This window comes from Gopherus flavomarginatus, chromosome 8, assembly GCF_025201925.1.
Source record: "Gopherus flavomarginatus isolate rGopFla2 chromosome 8, rGopFla2.mat.asm, whole genome shotgun sequence".
Taxonomy (NCBI): Eukaryota; Metazoa; Chordata; order Testudines; family Testudinidae; genus Gopherus; species Gopherus flavomarginatus.
The window spans coordinates 55,750,622-55,767,128 of NC_066624.1; the positions used below are offsets into that span (position 1 = coordinate 55,750,622).

General features: G+C 48.4%; 1 protein-coding gene across 1 annotated transcript in view; it reads left to right on the forward strand.

Moving 5' to 3' along the window:
* Positions 1–11,587, forward strand: part of F8 (coagulation factor VIII) — a 74,804-nt gene extending 63,217 nt beyond the window's left edge. The window contains exons 24-26 of the mRNA XM_050965749.1: positions 826–974; positions 2,051–2,227; positions 7,537–11,587. Coding sequence (XP_050821706.1) covers positions 826–974; positions 2,051–2,227; positions 7,537–7,692 — 482 coding nt within the window. The 3' untranslated portion in view covers positions 7,693–11,587. The remainder of the gene's footprint in view (positions 1–825; positions 975–2,050; positions 2,228–7,536) is intronic.
* The last annotated feature ends 4,920 nt before the right edge of the window (positions 11,588–16,507 follow it).

The window sequence follows — 16,507 nt, forward strand, 5'->3', positions numbered from 1 at the left end:
TCATGCTCTCTAAAATCTAACACTGGAGCAGAGGGGGGCAAGGGCCTGCAGGGGTTAAACTATCAACTCCCGCTGATTTCAGCGAGAGACAAAGGTGCTCAGGGCCTGGCAGGGTTAGATCACGTTGGTGGTGGGGCTGGCACCAGACCCACCAAGATTAGCTACAGGGGACAGGGAGAGGGAGTGACATCTGGTAGGTAACTGATGCTTGAAAATCTCCTTACTGGCTGATGGCTATGGCTATCCTGGGAAGAGCACAGAGCTAGCCCTCGGTGCTGATGCTGCGGCAGTGGGTGGTTATGTTAGCCATGCTGAGAACACTCTCCTGGAAAGAGTTTCTGATTCTCACCTGTTTTAAGGCTGTACTTGGAACCCTGTTTGCTTTTGGTTTTTAGTCAGCTGCCATTTCAGTCTAGGGGAGTGATGGGGAGCAGGTGAGCGGATGGAGTCCCCGCTCCCACACACACTGGGACTGGATATGTGAGGCACGTTGGGGAGTGACAGACATTTCCTTCTGAGTGACTCAAGGAGAACAGCTCCCTCCCCAACCCCTGGTGAGAGCAGGCTGGAGGGAGCAGGAGCTGCTTTGGGTGTTGGGTGTGTGTCCTATGTACAGGTCTGTTCTGGAGACGTGGGAGCTGGGCTGGCAGGGGATGGCAGAAGATGAGATATAGCCAGGTAAGGTACGTGCACACCAGGTCTGTGACTGCTGGTCTTGCTGTGATAACAGATGCTGCCTCCTATATATTGGCTAGTAGGCCACCAAATGTGAGTAATGGGCAACCAGAAAGCATCTTGATTTCTATTGCTTCAATTATCTTCCAGGCTGCTCCATGCCCTTAGGAATGGAGAACAAAAGTATCTCCAGCCAGCAGATCTCTGCCTCCTCCTACAGCGAGAACATGTTCTCCAGCTGGGCTCCCTCCCAAGCCCGACTTAACCTGCAGGAGAGGACTAATGCCTGGAAGCCAAAGGTAACCAAGGGGCACTAAATGGGGGTTTCCCAGCCCACAGGAGCACTGAGCTAGTGGCCGAGCACTGGCTCGCCACAGTCTCCGCCTCTCCCGACAGGAGTCCCTGTGGAGAATGATAGAGGAGCAGTAGTTGTGGGTCAATCATAGCTGCTTCAGTCTGAGCAGGAGGCACTGTATGGCAGGGTGCAGGAGGTCTGGCTATGGGACAGATCATACCTACTCCAGTTTTGGCCTCTCCCAGCAGGAGGCACTACAGAGATGAGAGTAGGAACAGTGAGTGCACTTAGCCTGATCTGTGATCCCTGGCCTGATGTTCAGAAATGTTGAGCACTCACCATTCGCGCCCACTGACATTAGTGAGGGGCTCAGCCCCTCTGAGAGTGAGGCCAGTTGAGTTCAAAGTCTCTTTGGATCCAGCAGCTCCATGTACAACATTCAGACCTCATCCACAATACAAGTAAACTGTGACTGCGACACTCTCATCTGCCATGCTTACAACGCACCATGCTGAGTTGTGTCCACACAGCAGCCTTTTTCACAACACACATGTATCTCCAATGGGTTTGTGCATCTGCATCGATCATGCTCCCTGCCGTGTTTGTATCATGGCACTGTGGGAAAATCAGGGTAGCTATCCCACTATGCCTCAGCAGAGCACATGAAGCAATGCATTTTGGGATGTCCTACTGCAAAGAGACTAGGAAGGAGGGTTGGCCAACCAGGTGACTCAGATGCTGTCAGGAGATCCTACTCACACAAGGAAATAAGTGGCCTCACTTGGTTCCAGGAGCATGCCATGTGCCAGTCTAGCAGGGCAACACCTGGTTAGCTGAGATTGTTCTGAAGTTTTAGGACTAACCATGTCCAGAGATGATTACCAACTTGGTTCAAGGTTACGGCATAGAAAAGGCTTTGGCCTGTTTGCTCCCTGGAGCTGAGGACATTCTTAGAGCAGTGGGAGAGACTGGACATGCCTAAGTAAAAGTTCTGACATGTTGAGAGCTGAGAGGACCATTTGCACCGTGTCTGGCGGGTATTTCCAAAGAGGACATGAAGGCTGGTGTGTCATTCCTCAGGTGAACAGCCCCAATGAGTGGCTGCAGGTGGACTTTGAGAAGATCATGAGGGTCACTGGAATTGTAACCCAGGGCGCCAAAGCCATCTTCAGTAACATGTTCGTGAAGGAGTTTGCTGTCTCTAGCAGCCAGGATGGCTCGCGCTGGACTCCAGTTCTCCAGGATGGTGAGGAGAAGGTAAACAGAGCCAGGCTGGTGCATGGGGGACCAGAGAAAGCCCAGGAGATCACAGACACTGATACTCAGGGCCGTCCTTAGGCATATGCAGCTATGCTGCCTAGGTGACCCGAACCTATGAGGCACCCCTGGGTCTTAGTGTCTACCCTTCCACCTCTTCCTATCCCTGTTCAGACCCTTCCTGCAGGCTCCCACCACAGCTGGCTGCTGCAGCCCGGTGAGTCTTCCTCTGGAGGGGATCTAGTACTTAAAAATGAAAAAGCCTTCCAGCCTGCCAGACCTATTAGCACAACACTGAAATTGTTAAAGAGCCAGTCAAGTGGTAATGAAGCTATTTAACAGGCATTTGCCAATCCCCAGGTATAGACCCTGTCAGTTTCTGGATTTAGTGACAAAAACAGTTGTGCGTGACTGTAATATTTACTCAGAACATGTCAGTCTACAGGACCTTAGTTTAAAATTTGCTTTAAAAATATTTCATTAGTGTGTTGCTGAAGATTATAAAATCACATCTCTAAAAGATCTTTGCATAGATTTTTAGATGCACAATCCAAGTATTCATCTTTAGCCTTAAATGCTTGGCTCTTCAGGCATATAGTTTTTTAAATAAATCCTTCAAAAGACCCCCCTTATCTAAAATACACATGAGAGCCCAGACTGCCATCGGGCATAGGGGCACCAGTTTAATAATACTGCATAGCGCCTCATAAATCCTAAGGATGGCCCTGCTGGTACTCCTGGGCTCACACTTGGAGAGGGGCTGGCAACCTCTCTGTACCTTTATTTAACCAATAGCAACTCTTGGGGCTTTTGTCATGGGCAACTCAAGGGCCACTTGGCAGCAGTGTGCTGCCAGGGTTGTGATGTTGTCTCTTTGGATGGAGCAATTAGAGGGTTTTTTCTGCTAGGATGAGAAATCAGTGCTAGGAGTCAGGAGAAGTCATTGCTAGGAGTCAGGAGAAGTAGGTGCTAGGAGTCAGGTCTGTTCTTGGTGCAATCCTGTTTATGTACCAAGAACGCACAGAAAGTCCTGGTTCTCTGAAAAGGTAGAAAGAAACAACAGTAGGCAGTTTCTTGGCTGTAAAATGCCCACCTCTACCCCTCCAGTAGGGGACCACTCACTCATTCCTGAATATCGGACATTCCAGTACTTCTGGGAATGGCATGACCCTACCCCTGCCTGTGTGACCCCCCACTGGCGGGACCTTGGATGTACAGTGCACACAAAGTCATGCTGCATGGGGCAGCGGGGGACATGCCACTGTTAAGAGCACACTGCTCTTCAGATGGGCGTCCCCCATCTGAACAAAACCACATCCATTTTTTTCTGTGCAGAAGTGGGACATACCCTAGAAAAGCAGGACTATCTGGTTTAATACTGGACAATGGGTTCTTACCCTCAAGTGAGCTCAGCTTCCTCTCAGGATCACATTCACAGCTTCTCCAGTCATCCTGCTGGCTTTCTGTCGCTAACACACACAGGCTTCCAAACCACTTTCCTAGCCCCTGAGTTTGTACTCAGTCCACTGAACTGCCAAGTACTTTGGGCAGGCCCTCCATTGTCTCTTCTACATAAAGGGATTTATTTGCTCCTTCCATTGAGCCTGAAAAAGAGCACTTGGCACAGCCATTGGATCAGACTCATTAGTCAGAGCCATTAGTAGCTTTCAGCATAACAATGAGAGGCTCCTCCCAAAACAGCCTCCTCAGCCAGCTGTAAACCCCTATTCGAGGGTGAGAGCTGGTCTACACTAGAAAATTAGTCAAACGTTGCTCAAGGGTGTGAAAAATCCTTGAGTGACCAATTAAGCCAACCTAAAAATCCCTCTGTAGACAACACTAAGGCATGTCTACACTACAAAATTATGTCAACCTAAGAGCAGGTCTACATTACAAATTTACATTGGTGCAGCTGCAGCACGTGTGGCAAAGATGCTCTAAGCCGATGGGAGAGAGCTCTTCTGTCAGCTTAATAATTCCACCTCCATGAAAGGCGGTCACTGTGTCTGCAGGAGAAGCTCTCCCCTTGACATAGTGCTGTCTATATAGGTTGGCAGAACTAAATCACTCAGGGGGGTGTATTTTTCACCTAGTTATACAAAAGTAAGCATGTAGAGTAGACCAAGCCTTAGTTACGTTGGCATGGCACAGTAATTAAATTGCTTTTGCTCCTTGTGTTGGCAGTACACATCCGCCCCACGAGCGCTTGTACCAATTGTACTGTCAGTGTGGGGTATTGTGGGATGGCTTCTGAAAGCCAATAACAGTCAATGTAAGCTCCACACTCACCTGCGTCAACCTAACTACATCAACATTGACTGTACACTTCTCGTGGAGTCAGCATAATGGAGCACTTACATCAATGGGAGCAAACTTTTAGTGTAAACACTTTAGGTCAAGCTGCCTTGTGTGTATCGACGGATGAATTCTAAGTCAACCTAGCTACAGCCTCTCGGGGAGGTGGATTTACTACAGTGATTGGAGAACCCCTCCCGTCAGTGAAGGTGCTGTCCACACTGAAGCACTACGGTGCTTTAAAGGGCAGACTCCGAATGTGCTACAGGGTACTATGGGACGCAGGTAATTCATCTGCTCTTCCATTGAAACAAAACTGTCTTTTCAAGGCACTAGCCAAGGAGAGATGCAGTAGTGCCACTTGGCAAACAAACATCTCCTGAGTTGCACTCGCTAGGAGTGCCTGGGTTGGTTGCTGCATGTGGATAGCATAGCACAGTGCTGCTGGAGGCAGGCGTGGGGGGAGGGTAACCTTGTTACAGGGCTGGGCATAATCTTCCTCATTTGAAAATGTCTCACACAAACCAAAACTTTTCCGTTTGTTCCAAAGATTTTCTAATCCTTTAAAAATAAAATTGAAGCAAAATTTGAAACAAAAAGTCATTTTGAATTGAAATATCTGGGTTTTTTTGCATTTTTTCTTAACCAAAACAATGCAGGGTATTTGACACAAATGCATGAAATATTTCTGTCGACCCAAATATCCAGTTTTAGGTGAGAAAGAGTTTTGTCCAAAAAAATTCGCCCAGCTCTAAGGTTTGGTTTCCTGCCATTGTGTCCATTCGTACTTGCTCCAGTGTGAAGCCTTGTGGTGGTGCAGAATTCCACCAGCCCTGCTTGTAAATACACTTTTGCCACCTGGCCCGTCAGAAAGCAAAGTACAGGGACTTGTTGAAAACACGCATCACCCCCAAATTAGAAACCTGCAGGCCAGAATAAGGGGCTTGGTAAAATCCTGACTGTGCAATGGCCCAGGGGGATGGGGATAATGGAGAACTGGTTACAGTGTGTTCTGCAGCAGCTGGGAGATGGCACGAACTCATGACACAGCAACATGGATGATTCAGTTGGGAATTAGTCCTGCTTTGAGCAGGGTGTTGGACTAGATGACCTCCTGAGGTCCATTCCAACCCTGAAATCTATGATTCTGTGAACAGTCTATTACTATGTGTATTCCCTCTGTGTATAAGAATCATAGAATCATAGACCCAGAGAGTTAGAAGGGACCGCAGGGGCCATTTGGTCTAACCCCCTGTCAAGATGCAGGATTTGTTGTGTCTAAACTATCCAGGACAGATGGCTTTCCAGCCTCCTTTTGAAAACCTCCAGTGAAGGAGCTTACACAACCTCCTGAGGCGTCTGTTCCATTGCCCTACTGTTCATACAACTAGGAAGTTTCTCCTGAGATTTAATCTAAATCTGCTCTGCTGTAGTTTGAACCCATTGCCTCTTGTCCTGCCCTCTGTGGCAAGAGAGAACAAATTTTCTCCATCTTTTTAATGGCAGCTTTCAAATATTTGAAGACTGCTCTCACATGCCCCTCCCCCCCAAAATCTCCTCTCTTCCAAACTAAACATATGCCATTCCTGCAGCCTTTGCTCATACAGCTTACATTCCATCCCTTTGATTATCTTTCTTGCTCACCTCTGGATCCCTTCCAGTTTCACTACATCCTTTCAATACATTGGTGACCAAAACTGGACAGTAGAGTGGTACTGTCACCTCCTGTGATTTGCATGCTATGCCTCTGTTAATGCAACCTAAAATTGCATTTGGTTTTTTTTTTTTTTTTTTTTTTTTTTTTGCAACAGCATGGCATTGCTGACTTATGTTGAGGTTATGATCCACCACAGCTCCCAGATCCTTCTCAGCAGTGCTGCTGCCAAGCCAGTTATGCACCATTCTGTATCTGTGCATTTGGCTTTTCTTTCCTAAGTGCAGCACTTTCCATTTGTCTTTATGTTGAATTTCATTTTGTTGTCTATAGCCCAGTTCTCCAATTTAACAAGTTCCCTCTGAATTTTCGCTTTATCCTCCAAAGTGTTGGCCCCCCCCCACCTTTGTGTCATCTGCACATTTGATCAGTATGCTTTCTATACGTACGTCCAGGTCATTAATAAAGATTTCAAACACCACCCCATACACTAGACCTGGACTGTAACAGAGTGATAGAGAAAGCCTATTAGAGCAATTAGCTGTCTGCACCCAATGCAGTGCAGAACTGATTCTTCTAGTTTATTCTCCAGATCTTTGTCCTGTTTATTTTTAAATTTCCCAAGTGATGAAACTCCTACTGCTTTCCTTGGGAATCTCTGCTGCAATCTGATAGACTCTGCTGTTTATAACCCTCCTCCTCTGCTGTTATCTTCCTTTGTTCCTTTCTTCCCAGATATGTCCTCTGCTTGCACCACCTGAAATAATTCACCTCCTTCAGATACAGGGATCGCCTTCCTTAGTATTGTCCTACCCAAGGCCAGCGAAGGAAGCAGGTGCTTGGGGAGGCACAGCTGGGTCTTTGGCGGGAATTCATAGAATATCAGGGTTGGAAGGGACCTCAGGAGGTCATCTAGTCCAACCCCATGCTCAAAGCAGGACCAGTCCCCAGACAGATTTTTGCCCCAGATCCCTAAATGGCTCTCTCAAGGATTGAACTCACAACCCTGGGTTTAGCAGGCCAGTGCTCAAACCACTGAGCTATTTCTCCCCCCAGTGAGTCCCTCAGTAAAGAGGGAGTGAAGGACCCATCGCTGAATTGCCGCCGAAGAATGAAGTGGCACAACTGAGTTGCCGCCGAAGGGCCATCGATTGCCCCACTTTGCCGCTTGGGGCAGCAAATAAGCTGGAGCTGGCCCTGGTCCTACCCACAGCTGAGTGAGATTCCCTGCTAGAGTAACTCCACTGACATGCAGGGGCTGGTTCCTGGGATGAATCTCTGAATCTTTCCCCACTGGGGGAGTGAACAGCCCTGACATGGCAGAGCAGAGAAAGTGCCAATGATTTCTTCCTCCTTTCAGATCTTCCAGGGCAACCAAAATCACTTCAGCACCGTGGTGAACTCCCTCGATCCTCCGCTCTTTGCCCGGTATCTAAGGATACACCCCCGCAAGTGGCAAAACCACATTGCCTTGAGGACGGAGTTCTTAGGCTGTGACACCCAGCAAACACACTGATGTGCTGACAGCTTTGTATTAGAGGACCTAGCTTTGGCTGGACACTGAACCATCACCAAGCCTGGAGCGACCCAAAGAGGAAGATCTTCAAAGCCCATATGAAGGGCCACATTCACTGCAAGTCTAAGCAGAAGCAGCACCATTCACTTCAATGGCGTTTCATGCATTTACACTAGCTGGGTCGGGAATGTGGCACAGAGCACTCCAAGTGGTCAGAAGAAAGGATCCTGCAAAGGTTTATGGGTTGCCTGCCCTTCCCCGTCTTTCTCATATACTGTGTGCCATATAGTCGGAACATAGCACTAAATAATTAAACAGTAATTTTCCAGCAAACATCTGCCGTCACTCCCCACCTCTCTTCCCCAGGCTCAGCCAGCCTTGAAACCCCCATGGGGCTTTGCGTCAGCATTCACAGCAGCTAATAATTAATTAACCACTGAGATCTGCTTCATTATTTTCCATAAACTGTCAGTGACCTGGCTCTGGCCCCAGCATGAGTGATTGAGGGCGTGGTCTGGAGGGAGAGATAAGAACATCGCCCAAGGGCCACATTTTGCAGTCAGCTGGGGTTCAGTGCACTCAGCGGCACCTGCCAGAGTCCAGGCTGGGGCTGTGCTAGCTAGGCAGAATGACTGAAGCCAGGGGCCATGCAGCCTGACTCAGGGCTGTGGGATTTGCCTCACATGCCCTTTTGTTTCCCTTCCTTTGCTGAGTCAGTAGTGCTCCTGTCATGGCCCAGTGCCACCATTCTGTCTTCCGCAAGCTGCTTTCTTGTTGGCAGTCATCTCCTGGAGCAAACCCTCCTCCGCCTGGGGCTTTTCTCCCTTTCTGTGCTCACGGTAGCTTGCTGTGGGACTTTGGCCCCTCATGCGCTGATACCACGAAGAATGCAGCCCAGGCAGGCTCTCAGATTGTCACAAACAAGGATACTTCCTGTCGCACACACGTACCCTCCCCTGCCCAGATGCACTGTCAGGCCAGAGGCCATTGGAGGTTTCCATTCAGTTGGGGACATTTTACAGTAAGGCCATCTAGCCCACATTGCTTCTTCACATTGACCACCAAACGTTAGGGGAATCTGGAGCGGGAGCTGGATTTGGCTGTTATGCTCTTTCTCTGCTTTGGCTGAACCCAGTGGCTGCTTTCCCATTAACTTTAGGTAGACTGGGCCTGGATCCAAACTGCGTGACTTGGGCCCATCTTGGCTTATGCTAGTGTCTGCTGCCAGCATATTAGAAACAACAGTGCTTGGAGCTCTATGATTAGACTAGACTGCCAGGCTGTGATCCAGTCCCTTTCCCAGCCTGCACTATACACACTGGCCACACACTGTGTAGAATCCAAACTTGCCGCTTCCTGAGGGTTGGTTTTATTAAGAAGGCCACAATAAGATAACGTTCCTCTCAGACCGTCTCCCCTGGCTTGGCTGCTCCCAAGGCTCCTCCCTCTTGACTGCTCAGCCTACAACCCAGATCCTCAATCCCTAGAGGGCCCCTCCTACCTCCCTTATATGCAAGTGGGATAATGAGTTGCCTGACTTGAAGACTCAGCAGAACACAATTAACCCTTTTCCAGCAGGGTCACCAGGGTGGAGTCTTTCAGTCAAACACTGCTAGCCTGTGACAGGCACAGAGACAGACTGACCCCCACCTCTGGAACACAGCCAAGAAAAGAGCAGGCATCGACCCCTCAGTATTATGGTCCTGGTGTGGTTATAGTTAGGTTCCAGTGTTTTCAGATGGGTGCCCACCTACACTGACCTTTTCACTTCTTCCCCCCCAGCACATTTTTCCTGGATGTTACAACTACCAAATCCCCAAACTGTGCAGACATTGTTTAAACCAAACCGAACAAAAATAAAAATGATCTTACTGAGGTAATCCTAATAAAGGCCAGACTCAGCCAGATGGCACTGGGCTTGTTTTCAGGGCTTGTGACCAATCCAAGCACTCGCTACTGGAAGCCAGTGCCAGCAATGCAGACCACATAAAAGCTCTCACCTCTAGGTAAAGTTTAGCAGCAAAATATTTTTAGTCACCAATCTACTTGGAGTGGAAATATTGAAGCAGAGGGATCCTCTGATGAGGATGCTGACGCTGAATTTGCTTCATGGGACCTTCATTGACTGATCCCAGACGACCTCATTTCGTCTCATACCAGGGTTGATTCAGGGGTTAGACAGTGCACATTTCTGCTCAGCTCCAGTGGGCATTCAGAGCGCTCTACACTAGAACTAGTCAGAAAATCATTTTTCCCCACTCCGAAAAATGTCAACAAATGTGGGTTTTTGTTTGAAAATTTTCTTTGCAGTTTTTTAGATTTTTGTTGAAAAACTAAAAACTGGGGGGTGGGGGCAGAAGAGAAATCACAAAAATGGAAACAAGTTCTTTTACACCAACAAAAGCCCAATCATTTTTTACAAAAGTGAACTTTTCTTTTTGGTGAAAATATCTGTTTCACCGAGAAGCCTAAAAAGACTTCCCTCCCCTTTAAAATACCATCCAGCTGTGAGGCCCTGGGTTTGCCACATTCCGGCTGGTCAGAGCGTGAAACGTTTAGAGAGTCTGGCAGAGGATAGAGGCTGCAGCAATAGGAACCTGGGGAACATATCAGTTAGTGAGATTAGATGAGCTAATGTTGAGATGTTGGGGAAGGAAGTGGGTCCCTCTCTCGAAAAATGATCCACCGGGTGGAAAAGCTGGAGAGCACCTGGCCTCCCTTAACTAAACCCAGTGATTCAGGGGAGACAGGTGATGGTTCACCAGCTAAGCTTCCATAGTCAGCCTGCTCTTTGGGGATCACTGCCAACTCTGTCCAGTTGCCAAGGATTCAGGGGGAAGGTGGTGCAGGGGTGAGAGTACAGGGCAGCGAGATGGAGGGGGAGCTCCCTCCCCTCTCCCTGGCTTGGTAAAGCACACAACTCCCCTGCTGTCCCCCTCCTTGCTCTGGCTTGGAGCTCCCTGTTGCATTAGGTCTCAGGCTGACCCTTTGGGTGAGAGTGGGCGCCTGGCTCACCTCTTACATAGTTTTCTGGTGCAGTTCTGAGGTGCTCCCTTCCATTGGTGCCATGTAAGCAGGCCTGTCCCCTGCCAGGGGATGGCAGGCAGGCCAGACAAAAGAAAACTAGTTCCACAGCCCTTGCCTCATGCACAGGAGAGGGGAGCAGGCTTTCAGTGCTGCAGGTTGTTGCAGCTCCCACTCTTCTGGGTGGCTAAATAGGGTCTCAACAGCAATAACAGCCCAGAGGGCTGAGGCAAGTGGTGCACACCATGCTCCAGCTATTACCAACACAGTGCCCTGTCTGGTTTGGGTGGCACCCAGTTCCCTACGTTCCTCCCTTTTATAGAACTCTTGGCAGGGTCTGATAAGCCTGGGTAGGGGCTGGTCCTTAACCCCCTCTTGACTGGTGTGTGTGGACGGTCAACTCAACTCCCTCCCCCACAGCTGGATAGTTATGTGAGAGCTCCCCGTTTTGTTTCAATCTACTTTAACCAAGGCAGGTGTTGGGAAGGGAAGGGAGGGGGTGATGTCATAAAAGCAGCAGGGTTCCACATGACAGCTTTAGAACCCAGAATGGGAGACTCCAAGATCAGATGTGATCAGGGGTGTGTGTGTCTGTGTGTGCGTGTGTGCATGAGCACATGCACATGTCCTCTGGGGCTGTCACTCTGCAGTTTGGCCATCATCTGGAACCAGAGCCTGATTTGTTCCCCAGGGGCTTGGCCTCACTGCCCTAGGGCTGCCTCTGACAGTGAGTACCTGGTAATTTGCTCTGTACAAAAATCTTTTTACGGACCTGATGGCCTGACAGTAAGAGGGTCTCAGTCATTGCTCTGTAATGTATTGTACTGCTCTTGTATTGCCCTGGTAAAAGATGAGAAATACAGCCTTGACATTCTGGAGTTCATTGGTATCTCTCTGTGTGCGTGCGTGTGTGTGTATATGCGTGTGCGTGTATATGCGTGTGCAGGTACAGATGTGTGTGCATGCGTATGTGTGGGACAATAATTTTCCTGGGGACTGTAATAACAGCTCTTTGCATGGGTGGCATAGCGAGATTCTGAGATGTTGCTGGCTGGCCAGGACAGCTACTTCCTTGGAGGAAAGCAACACAAAGTTTGAAGCAGGTTGGTCTCAATGGAGGAATGTCTTTCCCTGCCACTGGGTGACTTGTGGGCTGTGAACTGGGCTGTAATAGACAGTGGTAAATGTTCCCTACAGCAGTGCAAGCTCAATGGCACAAGGCAGCAGGACAGACAAAGAGTATCTTCAGTGGATCCTAGAGATCCTAAGGATGGCAGCCTGAAGACTAGGCCTGCCAGCTGGCGGAGGCACATGGGACATCCATCCTCTGTGCCCTAACACTCCACTCTTTTGAGTGGTCAGCTGGGGATCGAAACACACAAGCATCCTGCTCTTATAGTGCTGCACAAGGTAGGATTCCGGTGTATTTCAATAGGCATGAAGGATGTGCCATCACACAGGCCATCAGTGCATCCCCCTGGTATCCCACATTCAGCAGCAGCAGCCAATATCTGACACTTCAGCTGATGGGAGAATTCAAACATAATGCCCCCAGGTGGTGCTGCATTGCTTTATGTGAGCAGCCAGAGGATCCCTTCCTCACTGGCCCCTACAGTGACCATTGCCCAGAGCAGGAGATCCGATTACTCTTCAGCCCAACTGCAACATCACAATAATAACCTGCTCATGGGAACAGAGTGACCAGCCTGAAGGACGACTCCTCATGCTCATCAGAGCAAGGAACTCCTGCCTGTGTGCCTGGTGGCTAAGAAGGACATGGAACAGTCCGTCTCTCAGTGGCTTGCAAGCTGATCTTATCTTTTATTTTAGGAACAGGAGACCAAACAATGCCGCTTTCCAAGGTGATCTTTCCAGAACGCAGAGCAGCTGCAGGATATACACTGAATCCAGGCATTCCAACTCGCTTAGTGTCAGAACACAGCTGGCTAGGGCCACTGCACTGCTCAGTGATTTGCTCCATGATACCCTTCCATGATGGATCACCCTCCTCATATGAACCAGCAGCTCACAAGCTAGTGCCAAAGAAACCCAGGGTGCCATCTGACATGCCCTGCAGGGATCCATCCTGCACTGGCAGAGGCATGGACCAGATGGCTAGGCAGCTCTGAAGTTCCTGTCATTGTACTAAGCAACCCTGGGGGGAAAGTGGGGTTGGGTCCCCTAGGAAGTGTGGCCTACTTTAGAGTGACAGGTACCTCGTCCAGTGATAGGCCTGCCCTTACCAGCTGTGTTCTGAAGCTATTAGACTAGAGCCTGGTCTCCCTGTTCCATTTAGTCACTCCACCCAGCTTCTTTGGCATTGGTAAAATCAGCTGGAAAGGGGCCAGGAGGCCAAAATGGTTGGTCTTGGCATGAAAAGGGGCAGTGGCCAGAATCAAGGTGTGAGAGGGTATAATCAGGGGCACCAGTGGAGAATGGCTGCAGGGCTAGTGAGACGCACTGAAAGGATGTCAAGTATCAGAGGGGTAGCCGTGTTAGTCTGGGTCTGTAAAAAGCAACGAAGAGTCCTAACTCAGTCTATAAGGTGCCACGGGACTCTTTGTTGATTGAACGGATGGTGGTGCTCTCTTGCCAGCTTCATCCTGCTCAAAGCAGGAGTCACAACTCGCTGCCCTCATCCCAGATGCTGAGTTTTTTTAAATATAGTGATAAAGAGATCTAAAAGAATCAATCAATTGGACAGAAGGACAACCCAGGAAGTGTCCAATCTGGAGTGTTCCCAAAGTATGAAGCCAGCCTTGAAATTCCAGGCAGCAGGGTATCAACAGGGAAACTGCACTAAACCTGCAGTCCATGGGAAAAGTCACAAGTCTCCTGCGGCGACTCCAGCTGGCCAGAAGTCACTTGACTCAGTAATGGCTGTGGAGTGCTGGATTGTGGGTGGTGGATTTGTAAAGCCTGACAGGCTCCTGGACTACTTTCCAGAACTGTCTCTTTAAATGTATCTTCTTCCCCAGGAATGGAAACAAGACCTAGTTTCCCCTTGCCATATGAGTCAGAGCTCCCCAAATCCCTAGCCCCCATGTCATCTCAAAACAAGAATTCAAAGGTTCTGCAGAGTTAAAGGGCCAGATCCTTAGCTAATGTAAATTGTAGCTTTGTTGCATTCAGTAGAATGGTGCCACACAGTTTACACCAGCTGAGGATCTGACCCGAAGTGTTTGCATGGTGTAAACTGGTAGCAAGTGCTAACAGTGCAATTAGGTTGATTTGGGGAGAGAGGGTCTTTCCTGCAACAGCATCTCAGGATTACAGAAACCTACTCAGTTTATGGTCAGGGGAGTCTGATAAACTGTGTTACAAAATAAACCCTGGTCATTCTTTCAAGAAACAGCCTGGAGGGATTATCCATCACCTGGAAGCTTCTCTGAGATATCTCACTGATGGTTTCATCCCCCTCCCCCACAAAGCCATATGTCAGGTTATCCATTTCCCTCTTTTCTAGCCTCTCTCTGTCTTTCTGCCTCTTCTTCCTCTCTTCTCACTCTCCTATTTTCTTGTGACTGATCTTGCTTAGACTTCAGGTATCCATGTGAGTAACTTGGTTCCAAACAGCAAACCCAAATTCTTTGCTGCTTGGTGCTGCACTACTGGTGGATTTTGGCCCCACAGGATTATCACATAGGGCTCATCAGTGGTATAAAGCTGGTATACTGGCTCCTACATCACCCCTACTCCTACCTGCCAGCACAGGGGGCATAAGAGGTATTTTGTACACCTGGTATTGTTTACAACTGCCTTCAGGCTGTTCTAAATTATGCCAGGGAATTGGCTTGTCAACGCAGCTGGCCCAGGATTGAGAGAGCGCAAAGACCACCTTTGCAACTACCTCTTGAGCTGCAACAGCCACAGCTTGAGGATCTGGGTCATAGTCACTGCTGTGACACAGAACTACACTGTCTATTGCTTATGCACAGGCCACCCTGGATCCTGCCAAGAGGCCAGTGACCTTTTTCTGGGTGTCTTTGCTTTGGGCTTTTATTCCTCTTCCTCTATACATTTTAATTTCTTAAAGCATTTAAAAAGAAAAAAAATTCCCCCACACTGAAAGGTACCAAAATAAACATTTGTTATGTCAAAATGCTGGCTAAAAAGGGCTTTTTCCCCAAATAAAATGGCAAATGACAAGAGAATCAGGGCAAAAATGGCTTCATCTGGTTTTTAAGGTCAGGCTTGACAAAGCCCTGGCTGGGATGATTTAGTTGGTGTTGGTCCTGCTTTGAGCGGAGGTTGGACTAGATGACCTCCTGAGGTCCCTTCCAACCCTGATATTCCATGATTCTATCTCTTGGTCAGGACTCTAGAAACAACAGAATCCAGACCCAGCCATCCCTGGGAGACCCTGCAGATCCAGGAAATTGACCACATGGGGTACATCTGGGAACCCTGCAGGCCCAGGAAATCGATCACCTGTGCTACACTTAAGGGCTCTGTAGGCCCAGGAAACTGACCAGGTGGGGGACACTTATCTGACCTTAACAGACAGACCCTCAATACTTCCAGGAAGGCCTAACCCACCCCCAAGTTCCTTCCTGTTATATCCCAAAAGGAAATTACTTTTTGACCTAAAATGTGCTGCTCATTTCAATCCTGTGCATGACCAGGAAGCACACTATCCAGGGGAGACACTTGATACTGGTAATGTCAAATCCTGCTGCTGTAACAGAAGGTTCTCAACACCAATTCTATGATAACAGATATGGGAGACTGATGTAAGGGGACAATTAACATTAATTAGCAACAATTTATTATTCCCAGAATGAATCCATGCTGCATAAAATCGATCACTTGATGATTACCTGTTCTGTTCATTCCCTCTGAAGCACCTGGCATTGGCCACGGTTGGAAGACAGGACACTGGGTTAGTGGACCATTGGTCTGACCCATAGACTCATAGACTCTAGGACTGGAAGGGACCTCGAGAGGTCATCGAGTCCAGTCCCCTGCCCTCATGGCAGGACCAAATACTGTCTAGACCATCCCTGATAGACGTTTATCTAACCTACTCTTAAATATCTCCAGAGATGGAGATTCCACAACTTCCCTAGGCAATCTATTCCAGTGTTTAACTACCCTGACAGTTAGGAACTTTTTCCTAATGTCCAACCTAAATCTCCCTTGCTGCAGTTTAAGCCCATTGCTTCTTGTTCTATCATTGGAGGCTAAGGTGAACAAGTTTTCTCCCTCCTCCTGATGACACCCTTTTAGATACCTGAAAACTGCTATCATGTCCCCTCTCAGTCTTCTCTTTTCCAAACTAAACAAACCCAATTCCTTCAGCCTTTCTTCATAGGTCATGTTCTCAAGACCTTTAATCATTCTTGTTGCTCTTCTCTGGACCCTCTCCAATTTCTCCACATCTTTCTTGAAATGCGGTGCCCAGAACTGGACACAATACTCCAGTTGAGGCCTAACCAGCGCAGAGTAAAGCGGAAGAATGACTTCTCGTGTCTTGTTTACAACACACCTGTTAATGCATCCCAGAATCATGTTTGCTTTTTTTGCAACAGTATCACACTGTTGACTCATATTAAGCTTGTGGTCCACTATGACCCCTAGATCTCTTTCTGCCATACTCCTTCCTAGACAGTCTCTTCCCATTCTGTATGTGTGAAACTGATTGTTCCTTCCTAAGTGGAGCACTTTGCATTTATCTTTATTGAACTTCATCCTGTTTACCTCAGACCATTTCTCCAACTTGTCCAGATCATTTTGAATTTTGACCCTGTCCTCCAAAGCAGTTGCAATCCCTCCCAGTTTGGTATCGTCC